Here is a 23,180-nt window from a genome sequence, read left to right as displayed (position 1 = left end):
CGTGCAATGAAAAGGTCGCGCCCGTCGGTGGTGTCGTGGAACTCTCCAGATCAATCTGTTCACTCTCCGGGCATTTTGGAAAGCTTCTCAGAAGCAAATCATTATAAAACATCCAATGTTTGGAGCGCGCAGCAGCAATGGCGACCTTCTCAAAGGAGCTCACGGCTCACCAGCCAGAGCTCTGACTACCGACAGAGAGAGGAGAGGAGCCGGGACCGGCCGATGTCTGCCGTGCCGCCCCCGCGCTGGTTGCAGCACCCGCCGCCCGGCTGCCGGGGACACCCCTGGAGGTATGGGTCCGCGGCGGCCGGTGACAGCGGCCGGCGGCGGCCTCCGCTGCTGCCGACACCGCCCCGCGGCCGGCGCCGCCCGGGGCCGGCCGGCTCCCCAGCCGTCACCACCACCACCCGGCTGGGGGAGACGCCGCCCACCCCCGAGTCGGCCGGCGCGGCCGGCCCGCTCGGCCTGCTCTGGGCCGCCGAGATGCCGCTGCTCCCGCAGCTGCTGGAGCCGCTCTCACCAATGTCTCCGCTCTCAGTGTCTCCGCCGCTGTCTCCCGAGCTTCCGCTGTCTCCCTTGTCTCCCCTGAGCTCGCCCAGGTCACCGCCCTCCGCTCGCCGGGAGAAAATGCCAGAGGGAGACTTTTATCTCGGACCGCCCGAACCGATCACCACGTGCAACCCCCGATCGAGTCACCACCGCACACGTCTCACCACTGATAGGCTGAGCGACTCCGACTCTGACTCCGACTCCGACTCCGCCGACGGCCAGACCACGCGCTGGGCTCGGGCTCGGAGACGGGGTACGCACAGGGACCGGCTCGACTCGGCCAGCACGGCGAGCGGGGACAGCTCGGCTGCTCCGAGAGCCGAGCGGCAGCGGCGCGGCGCTGCCCGACCGGCCCGAGCCGCGGTCGGCTCGTGCCCGAGCGGCGCCGCCTGGCCGGCCGAGCGGCGGCCCAGCGACGCGGCCACCCCCGCCGATCGATTCGACCGGCAGCGCTCGAGTGGCGGTCGATGTGCCGAGTGCTCCGCCGGCGGATGCTCCCAGCAGCCGCCGGCCCGTCCTCCGGCGGCCGACAGCCGGCACTCGGCACCCGACCGTCACCCAAACACCAGTGGCCCCAGGTCACCCCAGACCCAGCCGCGGCCGGGCCGTCCCGATCGGCCGGGCAGCGGCCGGGGGACCGACGAGCCGCCAGCCGACCTGGCGACCACCTGTGGCCGCCCGGAGCCCACCGACGCCGCCAACGCCGACGGCCGGCGCGGCTCGCCCGACGGCCGGCCCGGCTCGCCCAACGGGAGAGCAGGCTCGCCCGGCGAGCCGGCGCCGCGCGACCTCACCATCTTCACCTCGGAGTACCTGTCGGAGCTGCTGCAGCTCCAGCGCCGGATCATGACGTCACGAGACAGCGAGGAGATGACGCGCGTGCTGGAGCTGCTCTGGGGAACAGGACAGGTGCAGGACTCGGCCCTCTACTACGATTTCGACCTGTGCGCACTGGACCAAGGAGTGGTTCGCCAGCTACAGAAATGCCTCAGCTAGTTAATTAGGACGTGGTTCGCCAGCTACAGAAAAGTCGCACCTAGTTAACCATGGTGGGACGCCATCTACAGAAATGCCTCAGCTAGTTAACCAGTGGTGCACACCGAATCAGTTGATGACATCTCAAACGTACTTTTTAAATTATGGTAGATGTGAGTCATATTGGCTGGAGCAGCCGTCAACAGAGGCGGTCCAGCACCGATGACGCGCTTATTTCGCACATCTTAGTCGACCGACTGTCATTTCAGGTGGGGGCACATCTTTCCTTATTGCTGATATCGCAGTACAATCACCGAATCAGTCGTCGTGTCATTTGGCGACAAACTCATGAGTTTTATTGGATATGGGCTGATATTAGCCGTTTTCACGACGGTCGCTCCGGCGAGTGCACCTAATTTGACCAGATCTCCACCTAATCTCTTTTACAGCAATTATCTTCATTTTATGAATTTATTTTAGTGTTTTAATCGATGATGCTCTCTGATAATGCGACAAAGCAGGCATATAAGCAATAAGTGTAACCTAGCTGATAGCTACCTACTAAGAGACACACTGAACCTGATTTGACCAAATCTGCACCTGATCTGCACCAGATGTGCACCAAATGTGTACCAGATGGCCGTCGTGAAAACGGCTATTTTCTCGGTTGCAGATATTTTGAACGTGTTCCTTCGGGGAAAAACAAAAACTCAAAATGTCACTGGCCCCTCTCAAGGGCCAGTGAAAGATATTGAAAGATATTGCCAGGCATTGATCACACCTTTAATTAATTATATTAGCATACAGCTAAAATACGAATATGTGAAGCATACAGTATAACAATACCTACAATCATAGAAAAAAACAGAAGACAAAAAAATGAAGCACAAAAACAGCATGCTTGCTGGATGCTGCTACAAAAATATAGTTCGTGGGTAATAGGATGTAGATTGCGAAGGCTTTTAGCAAGGGTTTAGAGCTGTAAACCATAAAACAATAATAACGGCGAACCTTCACGCGGCGCATATTGGTCATGTATCAAGGGAAATCAGCCTCACCGTCCCCGTGCCGGCCAGCCGGAGAGCTAATGGATACTTGCCACAAAGTATCGCACTCCCGGTGCATTGTTGAGAGCCGCGGTTCAGGTCGCTCCACTGCCTACTGGCATGGCTGCTTCCGAGTTGCTCGGGTTGCGACAGCCTGTTGAGTTCAGTGAGAAGGACGCACAGTGCGACGTGTTAGCTAATCTCCCGATACAGAACGAATGTCCGATCGAATGCCCCTATCTACCGAGGCCGAGAGCCGCTAGACCCGCCTAGTGCGGTGTCTGAGTTCTGGTAATTCGTACGAGATTTACAAACATTACTAATTATGTCGGGAAGAATATTGTGCAGAGGTTGGAGTACTCTAGGAGTTTTGGAACGGAAATGATCCTCAGGGAACACCTGCATTGTGTGCTGGTGAGGCCATTTTTCACCATTGTGATCAATTAGCCAGTGAGCTGTGAATTAATGTTCAAATACAAACCTTACAAGCCTTTGATGTGTTTGACATGTATCGCAAATAGGTATAGGCGTATGACAAACGTGGTCGATCGATCCGGTAGATATGGGAGTTTCACACAACAGGTCGTGTAAATATTTAGCCTCCAGACGGCGCACTGACCAAGGTGAGCCTCAGCTGAAATAAAGTACGACTTCATATGCACATTATTTATTGTCTGAGAAAATATTCCTTTCCTGGAACCAAAGACACCAACGCTCGCTCGCAGAACAACACACGCATGCTCAATAGTAGGTACACATATCCGGTCCTATTCATGCATACATCACAGTTCACACTTTCACGCTCTCTAAATACTTTGGTGTGTTCTTTGGTTCAATGTTATTAGCATAGGTATATCTAAATTTCTATTATTTGTTTTTCTCTACCACATTCTACTAATGGTACTTCCGTATCAAAAGCCGTAAAATATTTTTTGACGACTGATCACACCTTCGCAATGTCGGGCTGTGACCTGACATGACACGGCACCGACGCAGCATCGTGTGTACGCAGTATGGGCTGTGAGGATCGGACTCGTCTCACCGGAGACTCGGCCAAAGGACACAGTGGGAGGCACAGCGTCGGTCACAGAACACATACAGACATATCCTGCTCCGGTCCCAGCCGGCAGGGGGAGTCGGGTCGACACTGACTCAGACACGGACTCCAACAGCGCCCACCCGTCCGTTCTAGCCGAAAATGAGCCGACATGTGCGACTCAAAGGAGGCAGAACGGAACAGGGTAGGCTGGGAAGGGTCGCGGTGAGATGGGTATGAACGGGACCAGGATGGGGGACAGAATGAGGAGCAACGGAACGGTTAGGGACGATACGGGATGTGGGATAGGGCATGGGACAGGAATGGACGCCGTGGAAGGGATGGCAGTATAGATAAGGGACAGGACCGGCCGGACGGAGACGGGAAGGGACGGCGGACGCGCCAGCTGAGTCTCACCACAGACCGTCTGATACGCGGCCATCCCTGTCCCACTACCAGCGCTGTCTCGGTACCACACCTCCACCGATACACCGTCCTGCCGCCCGCTCACTGTCTGAGCAGCGACCAGGGCCTCACGTTCGGTACAAGGCTTCTGCTGACGGTGAGAGGACGCGAGTCGCCACACTAGAATGAGAACCCTGGCCTTTCGCAGGGTGTACTCAGGGATTTACTCCACAATCGCGATTGTGAGACAGCGATAAATCTAAACACTAAAAACGCGGTCCGCACAGGGAAACGGTAACCTTCAGAAAGAGGCGCTATCACTGGGAAACCGTCATACAAACAAACATTTCGGGTGAACGACGGGTCAGAAAGCGCACCATGTCCGTATCGCACGTTAAACAGTCGAACCTTTCTCGGCGAGGTCACCACCTAAATCAGACACACTGAGGTGAGGCGTCACCCTGAGACAGAGTCCCAACTCCCAACACACCGGCCGGTCCGCTGCAGCGCACCGGCCGCCCTACAGGATCGGGGGCAGGAAGGTGCCGCCCTCCTCGCTCGTCGCCTCCGTCGAAGGCCGCGTCGGCGCCGCCGGCGGCTGCTCGCTGGCCCCTGTCGGCGCCGACGGCTCCTGGGCCGGGGTGCTGCCGACCGGCGGGGCGCTGGGGACCGAGGTCGACTCACTGCCGTCGCCCGGCTCCTGCGCCACGCCGCTCTCCTGACGACTGACGGCCGGGACCGGCGCGGGCGGGCCGGCCGCCACCTCCGCCACCGGCGCGGCGGCCACGTCTCGCACCGGCCGCCGGCCGCGGTAGATCTTGTAGATGCTGTAGGCGGGCTCCTCGGCGGCGGCAGGCGCGGGGACGGCCGGCGGCGGCGGCGGCAGGGAGCTGACCCGACCGCCCAGGAACGGGTGACGGGCCGCCTCCTCCGGGGTCAGCCGCTGGGACGGGTCCCACCTGCGTATGCGAGCGGGAAGACGTCAGAGCATGGGGAGTGGAGAGAGTGGTAGGTATATAAATATCAGTCTTATGTATGTTCGTGCACACAGCAGTTGGTCGAAACGGTAACTTGTGTGCACCGGACAAGGTTGGATGCTAGTAATTCAGCATAAAAAGAAACGGTAACGTCCACTACAGTATGACACACTGGGGTCACTGCCACTCACGTGAGACACTTTTCTATGAAGTCGACGAACATGGCGTCGCTGGTCTTGAGGGCGGAGGGCAGCGGGCGACTGCCGGGTCGCCGCCGTCGGCCCTTGGTGTTGGTGATTGTGCGCGGGTTGCCTCGCGAGTCTGCAGCAGACATTCAGGCGGTGGGCTAGTGGTTAGAAGGTACGCTCGGTGCAGAAGGAGCGATAGGATTATAGCACCGTCAAAAATAGCGAGAAAGAACGTCGCTGCTGAGCAATAATTACCGTCATTTTGTATAAAATAAAAAATACGGCATTGGAGTGAAATAAGTAACCATTATGTCTCGATTATGAAAAAGGCATCGGCATCATACGTAAAGGCCTTCAAACAATTTGATTCAGTTGGTGCTAAAAGTTCCAGGATTTCTTGGCCTCAAATGCTTTGCTACTAAAAGTAGCACAGATACATGTCAAACAAATGTTTATTTAGAACTATGTGACAGGCGGCTAATGTTATAAAACCTATAGAAACAGGGGCGCACTACACTTGATAATATGTTAGTAAAAAAAAAAAATGACAGGCAAGAGCAATAGGTATAACCTTTGGACTAAGTGAGAGTTCAATCATGGCGCTTAGAGACAATACATGGTTTCATTATTTATGCTTTCAGAACAGAAACACTTGAGCTCGTGATGAGCGATAGTTTCCCGGGACTTTCCCCGTAGTAATCATACCCCAGCCAATTCTAAGTTATGGAAATGGGCTTGAGCAAACGGCGTCGAAGCGGGTTCATCACGGGATAGCCGTACGTTACGGGAACAGAGGACCCACGTCTGCAGGAGGGCGGGGACTTACCAAAGAAGAGGCGCCGGCGCGTGGCGTGCACGATGAGGTCCTCGGGTGGCAGGTCGAGCACCTCCATGATGCAGGCCAGCTGCTCCACCTCGTTCTCACCGGGAAACAGCGGAAAGCCCGTGTGAAGCTCCGCCAGAATGCAGCCTGCGGAAAGAAAGACAGGCCGCGGTGAGCTAGAGCTTCATCATGCTGGTGGAGCCGACCTGCGAGAGCCCTGTTCAAATGCTGTAAGACACAAACGTTTCAAAGAACAAATAATACGATCAAGGTCGACGATAAAAGTTGCGATTAACAGAGCCACGGATAATTATTTTGTTGCGCGTGCATGAGTGATAAGTAGGAAGTTTTTTAGGCATTCTCACGAGTTTTAGCATTTTTGAGCGAGTTGACAAAATGGCATGTTTATAGCCTGATCCAACAAATTCATAACATCTACGGCGCATGGTAACATCCTAGCCGGCTTCTGACCACGTCCGTGCGGTCCGAGGCTCGGTCACATCAACGTCTCCGCAATCTATTCCACCGAGCCGGGGCATAATAGCTGAATCCCTCCAGCCCTGCCGCACCTGCGGTATCTCATCTCCCAGCCAGTGTCTCGGACGATTCTTTAGCCGGTTTCCTAGACGCCAAGGTGCAGGTTCTTTAGCGCGAGACAGAGAGAGCCGCGCGCCTATCGGTCGGGCCCGGCTGGCAGTGCCATTAATACTACACGAAGCGTCCCGCTCCATCCCTGATCGATGATTCTCTCGAAATAGACGGGTCGGCAGAGAGCGGCACACAGAGGCACTGCGTGTGGTGCAGCGCTCTGCGGCAGTACCGCCGCCCAGTGAAACCCGCGCCCGTGCCGCCCCCGCACCGCCGCCCACACAGGGCGGCCGGCGGGGCATCCGCCGCCGACAGGTGACGAGGTCCATTTCTAATGCCTGAGAAGCCTGACAGTGCTGCCGCCCTTTCCATAGCGACCGCCGGCCGTTTCTATAGTTATATAGTTTCCATGTCACAGCGAATCTATGCGGAAATGCATGATTGGGTCATCTGAGTCCAGCGGAGAGCACCTGATCGGAAACCACTTCCCCAGGGTAATGAAGGGCTTTAACAGTGCGATTATCAGTTAATGATATCAAAGTCTGTTCAGGAGGAACCATCAGAATGTCAATTTTCGGCATCTTCGAAGCAGATTATCGAAACTTTACGAGTTGCAACGAAATTATCGTACTCAAGTCAACGGCAGTGTTCTCTCACACTGGCTGCGAAGGCCGTGTCGCCTGCTCGGCAGCCCGATACGGCCGGATGCGGTCCGCCACTGCGGGCTGCGCCCACACTGAGCGCGCATCGACCCGACATTGGCCGTAATCACCGCCGGCGCAGCCGCTCGGAGGATCAGCTTTCTGGACGTCACGCGGGTATTGCACAGCGTGACGCGAGCTCGGCCGGTGGCAGCGACCGTCGTCTACCCGATCTATCCGGACAGTCCCCGGAGATAGCCGATCGGCAGCCGAGTCCATCGGGTGTGTCCATCAGGTGATCAACCATCTGGTGGTCACGTTGATGGAACAACCGATAGAAAGACGATTATGGGGAATCCACCAGCTTACACGATCGTTCTTCATCTGTTTCATCGTTCAATTCATAACAGCTGGAAAAGATAAGTTTATGAGCTGCCGCGCTTCAGCACTGTCCTTTTTAATGGCAGCTTTTACTACACTACCCGCAAAACCTCTCCGTGCCTCCGTCGTCCGCTACCTCTCTCCCGTCGCTCACCTGTCCCTCTCCCTGTTTCTATCTGCTCTCCCTGTCCCTGTTCCTCTCCCGTAATCACCGACTCTCTATCAGCCCGTATAGCCACTCCACCGACCCGCGGGGTCTTACCGAGGCTCCACATGTCGATAGGCGTGCCGTACTGCAGACCCAGTATCACCTCGGGCGAGCGGTAGAAGCGCGACTGGATGTACGTGTACACGCGCTGGTGGGTGTAGCACGAGCTGCCAAAGTCGATTATCTTGATGCTGGAGGAGCTCCGCGACTTGAGAAGCACGTTCTCCTGCGGAGGTTGATGTGCGTATCGAAATATGGTATCGAACATTGCATTTGACATGCCAAGTACCGTCTTTACCATGCCACAGTGGAGCAGAAAAGACAATGTAGGTGCGCAATGAAAACGCCAAAAAGAAATGTCGCATAGTACCGTTAACTGTTGTTATGCTTGTAAAATGTAACAGCTTTAGACGGCTTTTACTAGTATGTCATAACAGGTGCGCAGCATACAAGCATTTAGCTGACGACACCCCGACTGCTCGACTCCCGGCTGTCTGCATGGGTCCCTCACCGGCTTCAGGTCGCAGTGGATGATGCCCTCCCTGAACAGCAGTCGCAGACACTGGACCATGGATGCGGCGAACTTCTTGATGAGCGACATGGACACGCCCTGGTAGTTGTTCTTCTTGATCAGCTCGAACAGATTCAGCCTGAGGCAGAACGGTCGGGGGTGAGTACGGGGTGAGCAGTAAGACGGAGACAGGGCAAGTAGACGGTAAAGCTATGCAGTTGGTGCATCTAGGATTCCCAACAATTCAACGAACAAATAGTACAGGAGGCAGGGATGAACAGCTTGTTGATTAACCCGGCCGGGCCCGGGGGGTAATCCCAACCACCGCAGCCCGAGGGGGGCGTTTTTCGCCCCCCCCCCCTGTCTAACTCCGTAAATAAAGGAGCTACGGAAACAAAAGCGATACCAAACGAAAGGTCCTTACGAGACGATTCTAAAGCACCTAAATTTTTTGACCTCAGGTCAATTTTCAAGGTCAGAGGTCAAGGTCAAAGGCAAAAACCGGCACATCTGTAGTGATCTCAAAGTAAACCTTCTAGAGGACGGCAGGCTGCATCAAACCGGCAAAATTGGGTGTCAAACGAAAGAAGAGAATCTGAGGATTCCGAAAATGTGCTCAAAGTCAAAGGTCAAGGTCAAGGTCACGCTCAAAATTGACCTCAAACTTGGCACTTTTTCGCACATCTTGCGTGCTAACTTCCAAGATGTTTTGAAATGTTTTGAGGCTTATCAGTTCCCTATTTGTGGTTCATCTTACGATACAAGGCTGCTCAAAGGTCAAGGTCACAGAAGAGTATCCCTGCTAGAGGCTATTTCACTGATTCAAGTTAGTAATAATAAATAAGACAATTTTGCCACCCGGAAGCTCTAAATGAAGGCTTAGAGGAAAATAGATGCCAGATTCGTGATCAGCGGGTACAAATTCATCATAAACGACCTTTCATGTGTCAAGGTCAACCAGAGGTCATTCGAGGTCACATGAGGTCAGCATAAAACTTGACCTTTTCCGAACAAAATATACATCATTCGACGCGGCTTGACAAGGCGAATGCGATGGTACCACTGCCGTAGCTCTAGGACCATTTTTGTCGAAGTTATTTGCGAAAAACTAAAACCACATTTCGGGGTCGTTGACCTGACCTCTGACCTCAGGTCACCAAAACTATTTTTCTATTTTTCTCTAGGTCAAACGCTACACAACCGTGCTCGTAATTTGTCTTTATCTCTAAAACTCTATTTTTAGCAGCTCTTTGAAGTTCGCGTGTGTGACGCCGAAGTTTGCCGTGCAGGGGTCTAGAAAAATGGACCTTGTGACGTCATCAAGGGGGCTAGGTCCAAATTTTTACTTCAGAAGATGTCAAATTGATGGGAGAAAAGGTACTGAAAGTTTCGCTCTCCTATCCCTAAGCGTTCGGGAGCTATCGCAAATATTCGCCAGGGGGGGGGGCGAAAAACGCCCCCCCGGGCCCGCGAGGGTTAATAACATATAATTTAATTATCAGACTCAGGTCTCGGAGCCGTTAAATCAGCTTGCACAGCAAACGTCAACCTGATTTACTCGAGTTATGATATGTCGAGTTATTCAACCACACGGGCAGCCAGCCGGTCAAGTCGCGCACCCCATCAGCTGGAAGGTGACGCAGAGGTGGTTGCGGAAGTAGAAGTAGTCGAGCATGTGGATGATGTTGTAGCCACCCTCCTTGTCCCTGCGCCGCAGGTGGTCCAGAATTTTCACCTCCATCAGTGCCTGCTGATGGAAACGCTTCTTGTTCCTGGAAAAAAAAATACAGAAGTAAGCTATCTAGCTCGGTGAACCATGACAATATGTCACTTCATGTCAGTCAAGCATATCGCAAATACGAGTACATTGGTGTCGTGAAGATATTTTTAATGTTCAACTCATCATTTAATAAATGCCTATATCTCATGCATATTTATTTATTTATCTGCATGATTTATCTGAGAGAATAGGGGATTATTTACCGGCTGTCAACATCTGACGAAAATATGTCCCCAGCACTCATGACCCGTCAGAAACAGTGGCAGACCCCAGACAAACTATTGAGTGTCCACAAAGACAAGTTTTTTTCTGCAGCACCTAGTAAAAGAAACATTAGTCCGCTTGTCCCAGGTATTTAGGCGAAACATAGGCGAGGTAGAATCAACTCCCTCTAATTTGCTTTGCAACTCTTTCCAGAAGGCATGCTAGATTCGGCGGAAGTCTCGCCAAGCACTGACCTGATGATTTTGATGGCGACTTGCGTGTTGGTCTTGTGGTCGAGCGCGCGGATCACCTGTCCAAAGCTGCCTCGGCCAATCACCTCCAGAATCTCGTACCGGTACGCGATGTGGTCGTGCGGTACCTGCATGGAAGCAGGGAGATGGTTAAAACTGTCATGAGGCATTTTAGGCATCTCGCTGGCCTATAAATTGTCGGGCTACACGAAAATCACATCAGAAGCGTTCCAGCTGCATTCCCTTCTCCGGCTCTTCACTGTTATTTCGAAATTATGTTTAATTAGAGCAAACTGATCAGTGCTTATGCCATTGCCACTCATTCTGGCTTACCCAAACATGCATAGGCCGGTATGTGTTTACCAAACTTTGCCTTACCTTTACATAGCCACATTGTTTTACCGTAGTGTTCTGATTGTTGTACCTTGACGTAAAAAAAAATATCTGCCGTACCGTACATACCTTGACGTAGCTGCCGTGCTCGTCGTCGAAGCCGCCGTTCTGCTGCAGCGCCTCGTCGCCGGCCACCTTGCTGGCGTCCAGCCCGAGGAACCAGATCTCGTCGTACTGCTCGATCTCGGTCAGCTCGTACTCGGACATGTAAGAGGCGTAGTACCGCACCGCATCTGAAGGGGAGGCAGGTGGGGTGTCAGTACCGCACCGTATCTGGGGGGTCTGATTTTACCCCACTCGCCCCCTCCCACACACGCAGAATATCTGTCTTACTGGCTCACCGGATGATTTCAGTAACAGGCATCTGACGCGGGTGTGTGTGTGTGTGTGGCTGCCGTGGGGTTCCTGGGTTACTAACCGGAGGGTACAGGCCCACTCACCGCAGGGTCTGAGGGGCAGCGGCCTCCCGTGGGTGTCCGTTCGGCTGCTGAGGGGTCCCAGACTCACTCACCGGAGGGTCTGAGGGGCAGCGGCCGGCCGTGGGTGTCCGTTCGGCTGCTGAGGGGTCCCAGACTCACTCACCGGAGGGTCTGAGGGGCAGCGGCCGGCCGCGGGTGTCTGTTCGAGAGGGGTCCCAGACTCACTCACCGGAGGGTCTGAGGGGCAGCGGCCGGCCGTGGGTGTCCGTTCGGCTGCTGAGGGGTCCCAGACTCACTCACCGGAGGGTCTGAGGGGCAGCGGCCGGCCGTGGGTGTCCGTTCGGCTGCTGAGGGGTCCCAGACTCACTCACCGGAGGGTCTGAGGGGCAGCGGCCTCCCGTGGGTGTCCGTTCGGCTGCCGTGTCCCTGCTCGGAGGGACTCAGACCGCTGATGACGGGCAGACCGCGGCCCGACGAGCCGTGGCTGGAGCCGTTCGGCTGCGGTCGCTTCCCGGACAGCACCGGCAATCGCTGGGGCAGAGGCGCGCGGTCAGTGGTCACACACTAAAAGGGCGTCCTGAACTGGGAGTAAAGACTACTCTGCATTGTTCATGATGAAAATAACGACCCAAGGTATACCTGTGAATTGTGATGTAAAAATAATCCAAAGAATCGATAAATTTACAAGATCCATGAATGGTTAAAGAAACTGGCGATCACTACAACTTCAAAAAAGTGTATGTCATGTTTCCAATATAGCGAAGTTGCGGCGCAAAATATAGAAACAATTAAAACTTCGCTTAAATTCAAAACAGCAATAGGCGTTCCTAATTCGTCTTCTTCACTTATCAAATCCTGTTCAATTAGGTAAATTTGAAACTTAACATAAATGGCCTTGATTTAGCCAAGCGGAATCAAGCACAGTCCTGGTTATAACTTATGTGAAAACACATTTGCATAATACAAGGTGAAGCCAACCACGTAATTACATTCTGGTTCAGACAGATGTCGAGTAAATCGCATGCGATTCCATTCTGCAACCACTTGGCAGCGTCTTATCTTCGTAAAAAGACGTGGATACAAAACACTCGGCAGCGGACTGTGAGCTTAAAAAATCATATAACTATTCACGCATTATATAGATAGTATAAACGAACTAAGAAAATGAAGCGTCAACATTACAGCACGCTTGTCGTGAAACATGGCTCTAATAATAATTGTACGTTTTCAATCAAACGATCTTATCCAGTTTCGCCAATTGATTCGCTGCTGTTCGCCTTTTTGCAGTTGAAGTCACCGTGTCATGCGGTGCAGTCTACCAGCGCAGGTATGTACTGCGCCGCCCAATACAAGGGAGTTCTACGCCATCACATGAACGAATCCCTGCCCTACAGGCCACAGCTGGCGAGTTTGGCTCGACAGAGCCCTTGGAAACAGACTTTGTAGCTAAAGGGCATCCTGTATGGAGGCCCCAGCTTCCGAAAAGATAAGAGGGAGAGGATAAGAAGGCAGCGATGGAAAGCTTAAATAGCGCAGCAATTCCGGTTCGATTTATATAAGTAGTTGCCAAAATAAGCTCGATGTCATAGAAGGCAGACATAGGCGGCGGAACGGGGAAGGCACCGGGGCACCGTGCCCCTCTTTGATTTTGGCATTTTAACATTAGCCCTATGGGCGTTGCATGGAAAGAATGGGACCAAAAGTCGGCAGTGCCCCCCCCCCCCCCCTTAATTGAAGGTGTTCCGCCGCTACTGAAGGCAGAACCCCTACGTTTCGTGACACCCTTGCCATATTCTCCGAAAACCAACGCCAGAAGGCAGTGCGTTACAAGCCCAGCTGCAAGCCCTCGTTCCAAGCCTGCACTCACCTCGTTGACAATGATGCCATTTTTCTTGGACAGTCCTCTCGCCTGGTTGATTTGATTCCTTCCGGGGATCGTCGTGACTTCGCCATTGATGTTTCCTTGGTTCTGAAAGCAAGAGAAAAGAGCTCTTAAGGCATGCTCTTTAGCAGCTTATTCACGAACGACTTCCTTAGTTTGGTCTGCAGGCGTCCACTGCACTACCATGCATGACGGTGTGTCAACAAGTTGCAGATACGCTACATATGTACATTATATATTTTCTGCACACTGCGAGTCCCGTTTTGACGTATCTGTAGTAAAAACATAGTTCATAATTTGGCACGCTGGGGGGGGGGGGGCATAGATGGCCACATATTTCAAATGAAACATTATATCTGTATTTTGCCAATAAATGATGGATCTTTCACAAGAAAAAAATCCTTAGAATGATAGTAACCGTACATACATAAGTTTAATAACTTGTCACCTGTTCCAAAAATTTCATTAAAATGCATGACTATTTATATTTATTTATTAAATGAATTAAATGCAAATGCAAATTAATCGCATGAGGTAAATTTATTAAAAAAAGACATATGAATTGCTCATAAGCCTTAGGATCGATTAGTAGTTTCTTTTTAGGAATTACTTGAATATCATTTTCAACCAATCTTGTTCACTTCAGCGTCATTTTCTTGCGAAATTTATTCACGATATTTGGGACTAAAAACAGACACAGCCGGTTATGTTTCGTTAACAAAACTGGCATCTGATTTAGAAGCCGAATAGACCCATATTTTTCCTGTTACACTGCCAGAATAGACTCATGCCTGACCTGATGAGGTCAGTGACCGGGCGGGCCCACCCCGGAGCGGCTCACTCACCCTATAGCGCAGGTCTCGGCTGCGCCAGGGGTAGGTCAGGTAGGTCGGCAGCCCCACACACGTGTTCATCGGGCGATCACGAGCGGCGCCACTGGTCTGACGCGCTCGGCGGCGGCGGCGGCGGCGGCGGCGGCGACCCGCCCGCCATCTCGGCCCCACTGCCGCCGCCGCCGCCGCCGCCGCCGCCGTCAGCCGCGGCGCCTGCGTACACCGACCGTGGCCAGGGCAACACAGCTCACCTGACCGGCGCATCGATGCGCCCCCGGGGAGGGGGGGGGGTCGCCGGGCGGGGGGCACGCCGATCTGATTTGCTAGCCGGTGGGTGCGATTAGCCAGCGGCGCGGCGGCCGTGGATGCAGCAATGAGTATGGCGGAGCACAGCGACGGCGACCACCCACCCCTGACGGGGAACGGAGGGACGCTCAGTGACCGAGACGGGTCATTGTGTGTCGTTGGATGGAGATGAAACTTGTAGCTTTAGGATAATTACCTATGCCATCCCTGGGATAGGAAGTATGACGCTGCAATCTTTTTTATCCCCTGATCCAGGGAATAATAGCCCGTGCCCAGATCAATAAACGTCGAGCCTTGTCCAGGCCAGGCCATTAGCCCATCTTCTGCCCGACTACTGGACCGGTGTTATCCGCAGCAGAGCGCTGGCCCTGGTCGGAGCGCTTGGTCACGTCGGACTGCCCTTCAGGGCGTCGAGAGCGGCGCCGGCCCGCTCCTAAGGAGACAGTTCTGCACGACGGTGGACGCGTCGCCGGGCGCCTCTAATTGCGCCACTGATCGAGCGGCACTCGGTCGGTCCGGCCCCACGCCGGAGTGGACGGCCGTGTCCAGCACTGCCTCTCAGACGCCGCTCAATGGCGTTAGAGATAGTCCAGTGTCGCCTACAGACTGTCCAAAGCCACTGCTGAGCTTAGAGGAATCCCAGGGGTGTGGGCAGAACTAAGAAACGCTGTCTGCAAATGAAGCTTGCAGGAGGCCCAGTGCATATCGCGGATGAATTCCGCTGTAGTCCAAGGGTCATGAATGGAGCCCAGTGGAATCTCGTAACCATGGTGTGAATCAAAGGAAGCCCACTGTCTTAGCGGCGGAGCAGTGAAAATATAGGACCTGGGATGGGGCTGAAAAGCCCAGAGTCGTGCCGGACAGGGTCAGATGAAGCCCACCTCACCCAGTCTGTCGCCCCTGCAGGCTGACAGATACACCTGAGTTCAGTATCAGAGAGCCGTGCGGCTCCACCAGCGCCACAAGGCACTCAGCTCAGCCGACTAAGAGTAAAGGCATATCAGAGCAGGTCATTCCCACTCGCAGCTGATCAAACAGAAGTGTCCTCGGCATCAGTACTCATAACCCGTCTGAGGCCCTCCGGTATGGGCTTCATTTTCTCGGTATGGAAGACCAACATTCAGCCAGATCAGCAAAGAATCGATAGCCAGTGCCTGGTGAGGATAACTGCTACCGATATCAGCCTGGAACCGGTATAGTCCTCTCCTGTCCGATAATAACGCAAATAACGTACAGCCAGGCAGGTAGGGGAAGCCGGGGGAAGCCCGGGCGCGGGGGAAGCCCGGCCACCCCGTTTCCGGCTAAATTATTCACAATAAAATGCTCAACTGTTTGTCCTTTCAGCGTGGCAGCTAGGGTAACGCCAGCAAAAAGTTAAGGCTAACAAAAATTGCATATTGTTAAAGTTATAGCGCAAAAATGATATTTTAAGGGTTTTTAGCTAAAAAGTGAGAAATGTTGCACTGTTAATGTTATACCATACAGTACTAATATTTATACGAATGTTATGTAAGGACCGTTTAAGTGTTTGTAGTGAGGGGTGACGAGGCAGGCTGGCTTAAGTATGACATTTTTTTCGAATATCGCTGTTCTAAAATAAAAAATTAGCACATTGGGGTAACCCCGGGCGAGTGGCCAAGCTTACCCCCAACCGAGAGCAATGCCACTAAACCACTGTTTTCCATGAGATAATAGGTACTGAGCAGGATTGGTTTACACCTAGACCAGTATAGCGCCTTATGGGGCGACTAACGGAGCGAGCGAGAGGGTGGGCCTTGCACGTGCGAAATTGCGAGGGGGTACCTCCAACTGACTTGTGCACGGCACCCTACTAACCGGTCTCTAGCGATGTGCCGAATTTGAGCACAATCGGCCCAGCCGTTCTCGAGATCTGGAAGCGGCACCCTGCACGTGCGCGCACGTGCAAAATGGGTCCCAACTGACTTGTGCACGGCACCCTACTAACTGCTCCGTAACCGTGTACCAAATTTGAGCGCAATCGGTCCAGCCGTTCTCGAGATCTGGAATCGACCCCTGCACGTGCGCAAGTGCAGCAGCACCCCAACTCTGGCACATGGATATGCATTGCCTAGTGGGTGCCTACCTACATGCCAACTTTCAGCGCAATCGGCCAAGTAGTTACCGAGATATTGCAACAATTACAAAAGTGACACCTCTTCGTTTTGCACGTGGCACGTGCATAAGGGGTCACCTACATGCATAGGGAATAGTCCAATACTTGGTAGAAGGAATGAAGCTACCCTACAAAAATTACCGCGTGTAAATCGGTCAAGTGGTTGCTGAGATATAAGCGTCGCAAAACCGTGACCACGGCCGACCGGCCGGCCGGCCGGCCGGCCGCTCATACTCAGAAATTTCCGTTAATCTAAGGAAAGACTCCGCTCGCTTCGCTCGCTCCGTAATCAAAGATAAATTTCGAAAATAAACATGTTATCATAGACAAAGCCAGTCATGTCACTTAAGGTCAACTAGGGTCAAACTACGTTTTTGCAGATAACGCGACAGACAATGAAGCTAGAGCTTCAAAAATGGTGTCGTTGTGTTCTTCTTTATCAGCCGAGTCTAATGATATGCAATATGATGCATTAACCCTATTAGTGGCAGGGGGGGGGGGTTGTTTTTATCCACCCCTCAGGTTTTTCGGGAATATCTCCGAAACCGCTGAAGCTACGATGCTGAAATTTTCTGACTTTTCCTAAAACTAAATTGGGCACATTCCCTGAAAATTTCAAGTTCATACCTTTACCAGGGGCGGCTCCAGAGCACTGGGAATTGGGGGGTCCTATTCGTGAAGCGAGTCATTTGGGCGAAGATCACGATGCTGCACCAGTTTTACGAACAGTGAATGAAAGGTATCATGTGATAACATATACAAAGTTATTGTGCATCCTCTTTTGACGTTTTTGCTATAATAGGCGGATCCAGGCGTCCAAAAAGGGGGGTTATTTTTTACCTCCCAACATAGGTGCCCTGACACCGCCTATGCATGACCAATACAATTTTAGTCGTTCTCTCATAAGACAATTGTAACATAACAAGACCATTGCCACCCTTTTTAGAAACAGTACCAACAAAAACCTTATTTACTATACTTTTTTGTGTACCCCCAATCTCAATGATCTGTATCCGCCTATGATTTTTGAAAATGCATATTTTTAGGATCCATGTGAATTCCTGGTTCATTCTCTATCGATTGGCAAAAGTTGCGTTAAGATTGGCTCAGAAACCTGGCCGTGATAAACAGTCTAAAATGTATCTGCAATTTGCCCGTTTTTACCCCCCCTCTACCCCTCTATTGACATTTTTCAATTTTATTTTTTTTAGAAATGTAGATCTCGTTGAGCGAAATCGAATGCCGTTTGAATTTTGAAAATCGGCCCGTTAGATCTCGAGATATCAAGGGGGGGTCGTAAACAGCCCCCCCCCCTGCCACTAATAGGGGGTAGCCAGGAGCCTGCCACTAATAGGGTTAAGGTAAAAAGAAAAATAAATTTTAAGGAATTTTGAAATACACATTTTTGTCAATTTTGCATCACGATTTTCATCGACCGTACTGTATATGTGGTAGACGCCAGCTAAAATACCAGTAGTGACATAAACTCTAAGATGTCCAGAGCTAATCAGTACCTTAATATTTCACTTTCCGTTAATGTTTGGAAGACACATAATGGTTTCATCAACTCGTTGTAAAGCGCTGGGGAGGTGGCTGGCGTTACCCCTATGCCGGGCTTACCCCAGAAAAATCAACACTTTTTTAAAACTCGATTTTCTCAACCTTATACTTATTCCACGAAACCGAATTTTTGGGAAAACACGGCCAATGAACTTAGCTAGCTAACAGGATATCAACATTATATACAGCACGTATGGTATGTAATAAAAATGAAAAAGAGCTTACTATGCCGGGCTTCCCCCGGCTTCCCCTAATAACCTGCATGTTACCGGCTGATAGCCGGCAAAAGGTGATCTCCGGTCATCATAGGACCATTTCCTCTGCATAACATAACTTTCAGCGCATATGATGTCCATTAAAAACAGATTGATCGAAGAATTGCATGAATCACAGACCCATCGATTTATGCATGACACCATCTATCTTCCGTAAGATATATAGCTCGCATTATCACATTTGTAAAAGGAAGTTGACATTCAACTGCAAAATCCCAGTAAACATGCCGACGTCGGCCCGACGTCGGCCGACGTCGGGGTGACGTCGGCAACTCGGCATCGGCATGCCGACGTCGGCCCGACGTCGGTCCAACCTCGGCACGACGTCGGCTGGATGTCGGATATGCCCGCATGTTCCGACGTCCAGCCGAGGTCCAGCCGACGTCGGGCCGACGTCGGACCGAGATCAATTGCTGAGGTCCAGCCGACGTCGGGGCGACGTCGGACCGACATCGGCCGCTGTTTTGACCGTTAAAATAATATAAAATACATGATTCATGTTTCATAAAGAGCTTCTGTATTCAAAATATCCTCAGCAAACTCAAATCTTCCTCCACGCCGCAACCCCCTGATCCGGACTGGACGGGAAACTATCCCATTTGGGATTGCCCGTAAGCCGAGCTCGCCCGTAGCCGGGAGCGGTGAGTGCTTGGGGGCTGCTCGGCCTATCCTTTGGTCAGGCTCAGCCCCGGCAACTCACCAGGGCCGGGCCCAGTTCATATAGAAAGGCCAGTCGGCAAGTGTCACTTTGCCAAAGTGCCACTTATCAAAGGGACACTTTGGGAAACGTCAAGGTGTGTAAGAGTGGCTATATGAAATATGAATCCATTGTGGCGTCGCCCTTTCCAATAAGTGTCACGACGTAACAGCAATGGGACCAGGGACTCTATATGAACTGGACCCAGGGTGCTCGCCAAGAAGACCCATGTCTCCATCCTATCATCCTTCCGGCTCTGAAATGGTCTTGTCAGACCGAAAGGGCATAACCCAACAAAACAAACTAAATTCGCTAGCGAGCTGCGTGGTGTAGTGGCTAGCGCACTAACCTCGCGTTCAAATGACACGGGGTTCGAATCCCATCGCCGGCTGATGCTTTTGGCGTGTTGTCCCAGTAAACATGCCGACGTCGGCGACTGGGGGGCTCGAATCCCGCCGCCGGTTGATATTTTTGGCGCGTTGTCCCAATAAACATGCCGACGTCGGCCCCGTCTGTCCAACGACAAACGATCTCGTCAACCTCGGCGAACGACCTCGGCCCGACGTCGGCTCGACGTCGGCTGGACTTCGGCTGGACGTCGGAACATGCGGGCATATCCGACGTCCAGCCGATGTCGGGCCGAGGTTGAACCGACGTTGGGCCTACGTCGGGCCGAGCCTCGGCCCGACGTCGGGCCGACGTCGGCATGTTTACTGGGATATTCTTTTACAAGAAAGGAAGTCGCTAGAGTCAAGTAGTTCATGGTAGAGGGTAGCTATTTTAGGTCAATTCTTGCACCCAAAATTAGATTCCATGAATTTCTGTAAAAAGAGGCATTGGAAGGGAAAAAGGATAAAACAATCTTTTGGACAAAAAATAATTCCATCTCATCGAGATTGAGGTATATGATGATGGAACCATTAAAACGGGTCTGAACCATCGCAGTCGGGTCTAAAAAAAGTGATTAAGATAACATAAAGAAAATAGCAAATGCGTTTTGAACGATGATCAAGAGTCAAGACCAGGAGGTTAGTAAAAAAGACGACAAAAATAGAATGAGAAATGATCAGTGAAGGAAAAAGTAAAAAAAAACATATTTACATATTTATCGGTCAATAAGAAAAACAAGCAGAAAGGAACGGCAACGCAAGAAGTAGCAATACCTAAACCTTTAAAAATGCAGCGACACATAGCAAAATAAGTAAAATAAAATAAAATAAAATAAATTAATATAAAATATAATAAAATAAAATACTTTAAATTGAATAAAATAAAATAAAAAATGCTAACCTGGAGGAGCAGGGAGCTGTAGCGGGGGTCAGCGTACGCGCTGTACCGGGGGTCGGCGTAGGAGTTGTACCGAGGGTCGGCGTAGGAGCGTCGTCTCCAGGCCCGCTCGGCAGCGGCGGAAGTGCTCTGGTTCAGGTGGCAGGGGCAGTGCGGCTCCGGTCGCCGCAGAGTGGCCGCGCGCCGCGGCGCCGCCGCTGTCGGCAGTGGGTTCCGCTCGTGCCAGCTGCCGGCGCCCACACCCTCCAGCGGCACGAAGGCCGGCTGCAGGTAGCTGGGGAAGCGGCGGCGCTGCTCGAACCGCGCCCGGTAGGCGGCTCGGATCAGCTCGGCGTCGTGCGGGCGGTGGCCGAGCCCCGGCGCGGGCCGCTCCTCCCAGAGGCCGCCCTCGGGCGTCACGAACGGCGGGTAGTCGAGCTGCGGCGGCAGCGCGTCGCCAGGGGACCCCGGCGGGTGGGCGCGGTCCTCGGAGGGCGGGCCGACCGGGGCGCGCACCTGGAAACTCTGGCTGCGCACCGCGGGCCCGGCGCGGCGGCCCGGGTGTCCGCTGTGCGCCGAGTAGCCGCCGTAGGAGGCGCCGCGGCCGCGCTGCAGGCGCAGGTCTGCGAGCCGGTCCCGGCGGCGGCCGCTCTCCTCCAGGGTCGAGTACAGCGGACTGGCGCTGCGCGGCGGCGTCCAGCTCGGCCGCTCGGGACTCTCCGGACTCGGGCTGGAGAAGGTGGCCACCTGAGGCCGTGCCGACGGCCGATCGGCTCCGAGCGACCGGCGCCGCTCACGACTGGCGCGTCCCGAGCTGCTGCGCCGCTCCTGCTCCCCCTCTGAGGAGCCCTTGCTTGAGTTCTCCTCAGCCAGAGGCGGCAGGAGGTCGTCAGGGTGGTAGTTGCCCCCCGGAGGTGGTGGCTGTGGCTCCTCTGGGACAGGCCTGCGTTGGACGGACCGCGGAGGAACCGCCCCGCCGGCCACCTGGGTCAGGTCGAGCACCGGCAGCGGCAGCGGGCTGGGACTGGGCGTCGGGTCGTGCCGCTCCTCCAGTAGGGTGCCCAGGCTGCGGCTTTTGAGGCCGTGAGAGAGGGACTCTGCGCGGCGCAGCGGGCCCGGCCGCGGTGCCGCTGCCGTGCGGGACACCAGCACCACGGGGCTGCAGTAGGGCCCGTTCGGCGGGTAGTGGTACACCATCTTCCCCGGCTCTGGCCCGGTCGAAGTCTGCGCGGACAGCAGGTCGTCGCGGCTCCGGGAGCGACGCAGGGTAGAGTTCCGCGCAAACTGCCGGTGTGGGGCGGGCGCAGCGGCCGAGCTCAGCTCACTCAGGTGGCCGGCGATCGAGACTGAGCGGTACAGACCGCGCGCCGGGCGCTGCTGGTGTTGGCGCTGCGGCTGGGACTGATGGTGGTGCTGGTGCTGGTGCTGACGCAGGTGCTGGTGTTGGTGCTGGTGCTGCGGCGGGGACAGCACCGGCGGCGGCAGCGGCTGGTACCTGGCTCTGTCGGAGGTCACGCCCCTAACGCCGCCGTCCCCTCTCATCGTGCCGAACCGGTCGGGCGCGGCGCGGCCCGGCGCGCGGGGCTCCGGCTCGCGCGGCAGGCTGTGCGACTGGCCCAGCTGCAGCTGACCCGGGTAGAATTCGGCGAAGCTGGCCCGCCGGTTGGGCGGCACCCTGGCGCGCGGCAGCTCCTCGGCAGCCGCTGCGGCCGGCCGGCCGCGCTCGTGGCTGCTGAGCAGACTCTCGCTGCTGAGCCAGCCGTGCAGCCGCTGCTGAGCGCGGCGCACGCTGCTGCGGCGCGCCACGGAGCTCAGCCAGCTGGCGCCCTTGCTGAGCCAGGGCCGGCCGGGGCGCCGATCGCTGCCGGCCGACAGCGCCGAGGCCGGGCTGACGGCTCCGTCCTGCGACCAGTCCACCACGATCCGCATCGCCAAACTGGGCCGCGCCCGCGGCGGTCGGCGGGCCTCCCACGCGACCGGCGGACTCCCACGGCGCTACCGGCCGCCTCCCACCGCTGGTCCCAGCGCCGTCCCACCGCCGTCCCACCGCCGTCCCACCGCCAGCGGCTCCGCCACCGCCGTTCAGCTGAGTCGACCTTGAAACAGAACGTAACACAGACACAATCAAACAGCGGACAGACAGGGCGATACGGAGACGTGCGTGTGCGCTGCGCTGTGAGCTGGATGATAATGCAGTGGCGTGCGGTGTGAGACTGGACTGTGGGGTGGCGCCAGCGGATGGACGTTCCCCCGGCCGGCGCGGCGGTTAGCGTGGGAACGGAGTTTCGGAGCAAGGTCGTCAATGATTCGCCCCATTCGCCAATCAGTGTCACTCATTTGGCGAATTGTGGTCGCCTGAAGTAAACCACGCTGCAGCTGCGGCCTTGTGGAGAATGAACAGCCTGAGTTTCAAATATGGGTCCCACAGCCGAGCCAAGGAGAACGTATTCTCATAAGAGTCGAATATTAGGCAACTGTTAAGTGGTCAACAATGCAAGAGCAATTGCTCAAGCAAGTAACAATGGCTTATTGTGAGTTCCTGCATGAAGGGACGTAGTGGCTTATGCTCAGTGTATGCTCACTGCTCAGATAATAGTCGTTCTTATATTTGTATCATACCGATAAAAAGACAGCTGATCCAGCCAAAAACATTGATTCAATGTATGAGTGGATGACGTTGAGGCTAACATTGTAAGTGTAACAATACCTACTGGGTCGTTCGTCACCTTGTCACCCTAATTTGCTAGCTGCATGCTGTTGTCGGTGAGATCGAGAGCCGTTTCTGCTCGGCTGGTTTCAGTTGGAGGTCGGGGCCAGGCTGGGGGTGCCGGTAGCCGGGACACGCTCTGGTT

General features: G+C 54.0%; 2 protein-coding genes across 2 annotated transcripts; one reads left to right on the top strand and one right to left on the bottom strand.

Annotated features, from left to right (window-relative positions):
- Positions 1 to 483: 483 nt before the first annotated feature.
- On the top strand, positions 484 to 1,545 carry LOC122383390 (protein ENL-like). The gene has a single exon (XM_043369741.1). It carries the CDS (start codon positions 484 to 486, stop codon positions 1,543 to 1,545), a length of 1,062 nt encoding a protein of 353 aa, XP_043225676.1.
- Positions 1,546 to 3,221: 1,676 nt separating this feature from the next.
- On the bottom strand, positions 3,222 to 22,257 carry LOC122383389. Its single transcript, XM_043369739.1, has 11 exons — positions 20,353 to 22,257; positions 13,243 to 13,344; positions 11,747 to 11,906; positions 11,026 to 11,189; positions 10,567 to 10,691; positions 9,948 to 10,100; positions 8,329 to 8,467; positions 7,872 to 8,043; positions 6,003 to 6,146; positions 5,180 to 5,309; positions 3,222 to 4,970 (listed from the first exon to the last, which is right to left on the bottom strand). Exons 1-11 carry the CDS (start codon positions 22,255 to 22,257, stop codon positions 4,532 to 4,534), a joined length of 3,633 nt encoding a protein of 1,210 aa, XP_043225674.1. The 3' UTR covers positions 3,222 to 4,531.
- Between the last annotated feature and the right edge of the window lie 923 nt (positions 22,258 to 23,180).

The sequence above is a fragment of the Amphibalanus amphitrite genome, unplaced genomic scaffold, assembly GCF_019059575.1.
Source record: "Amphibalanus amphitrite isolate SeventyFive unplaced genomic scaffold, NRLGWU_Aamphi_draft 000162F_arrow, whole genome shotgun sequence".
Lineage (NCBI taxonomy): Eukaryota > Metazoa > Arthropoda > Thecostraca > Balanomorpha > Balanidae > Amphibalanus > Amphibalanus amphitrite.
Note: the sequence above shows the minus strand (reverse complement) of the source record. Positions and strands in the feature narration are given on the sequence as shown.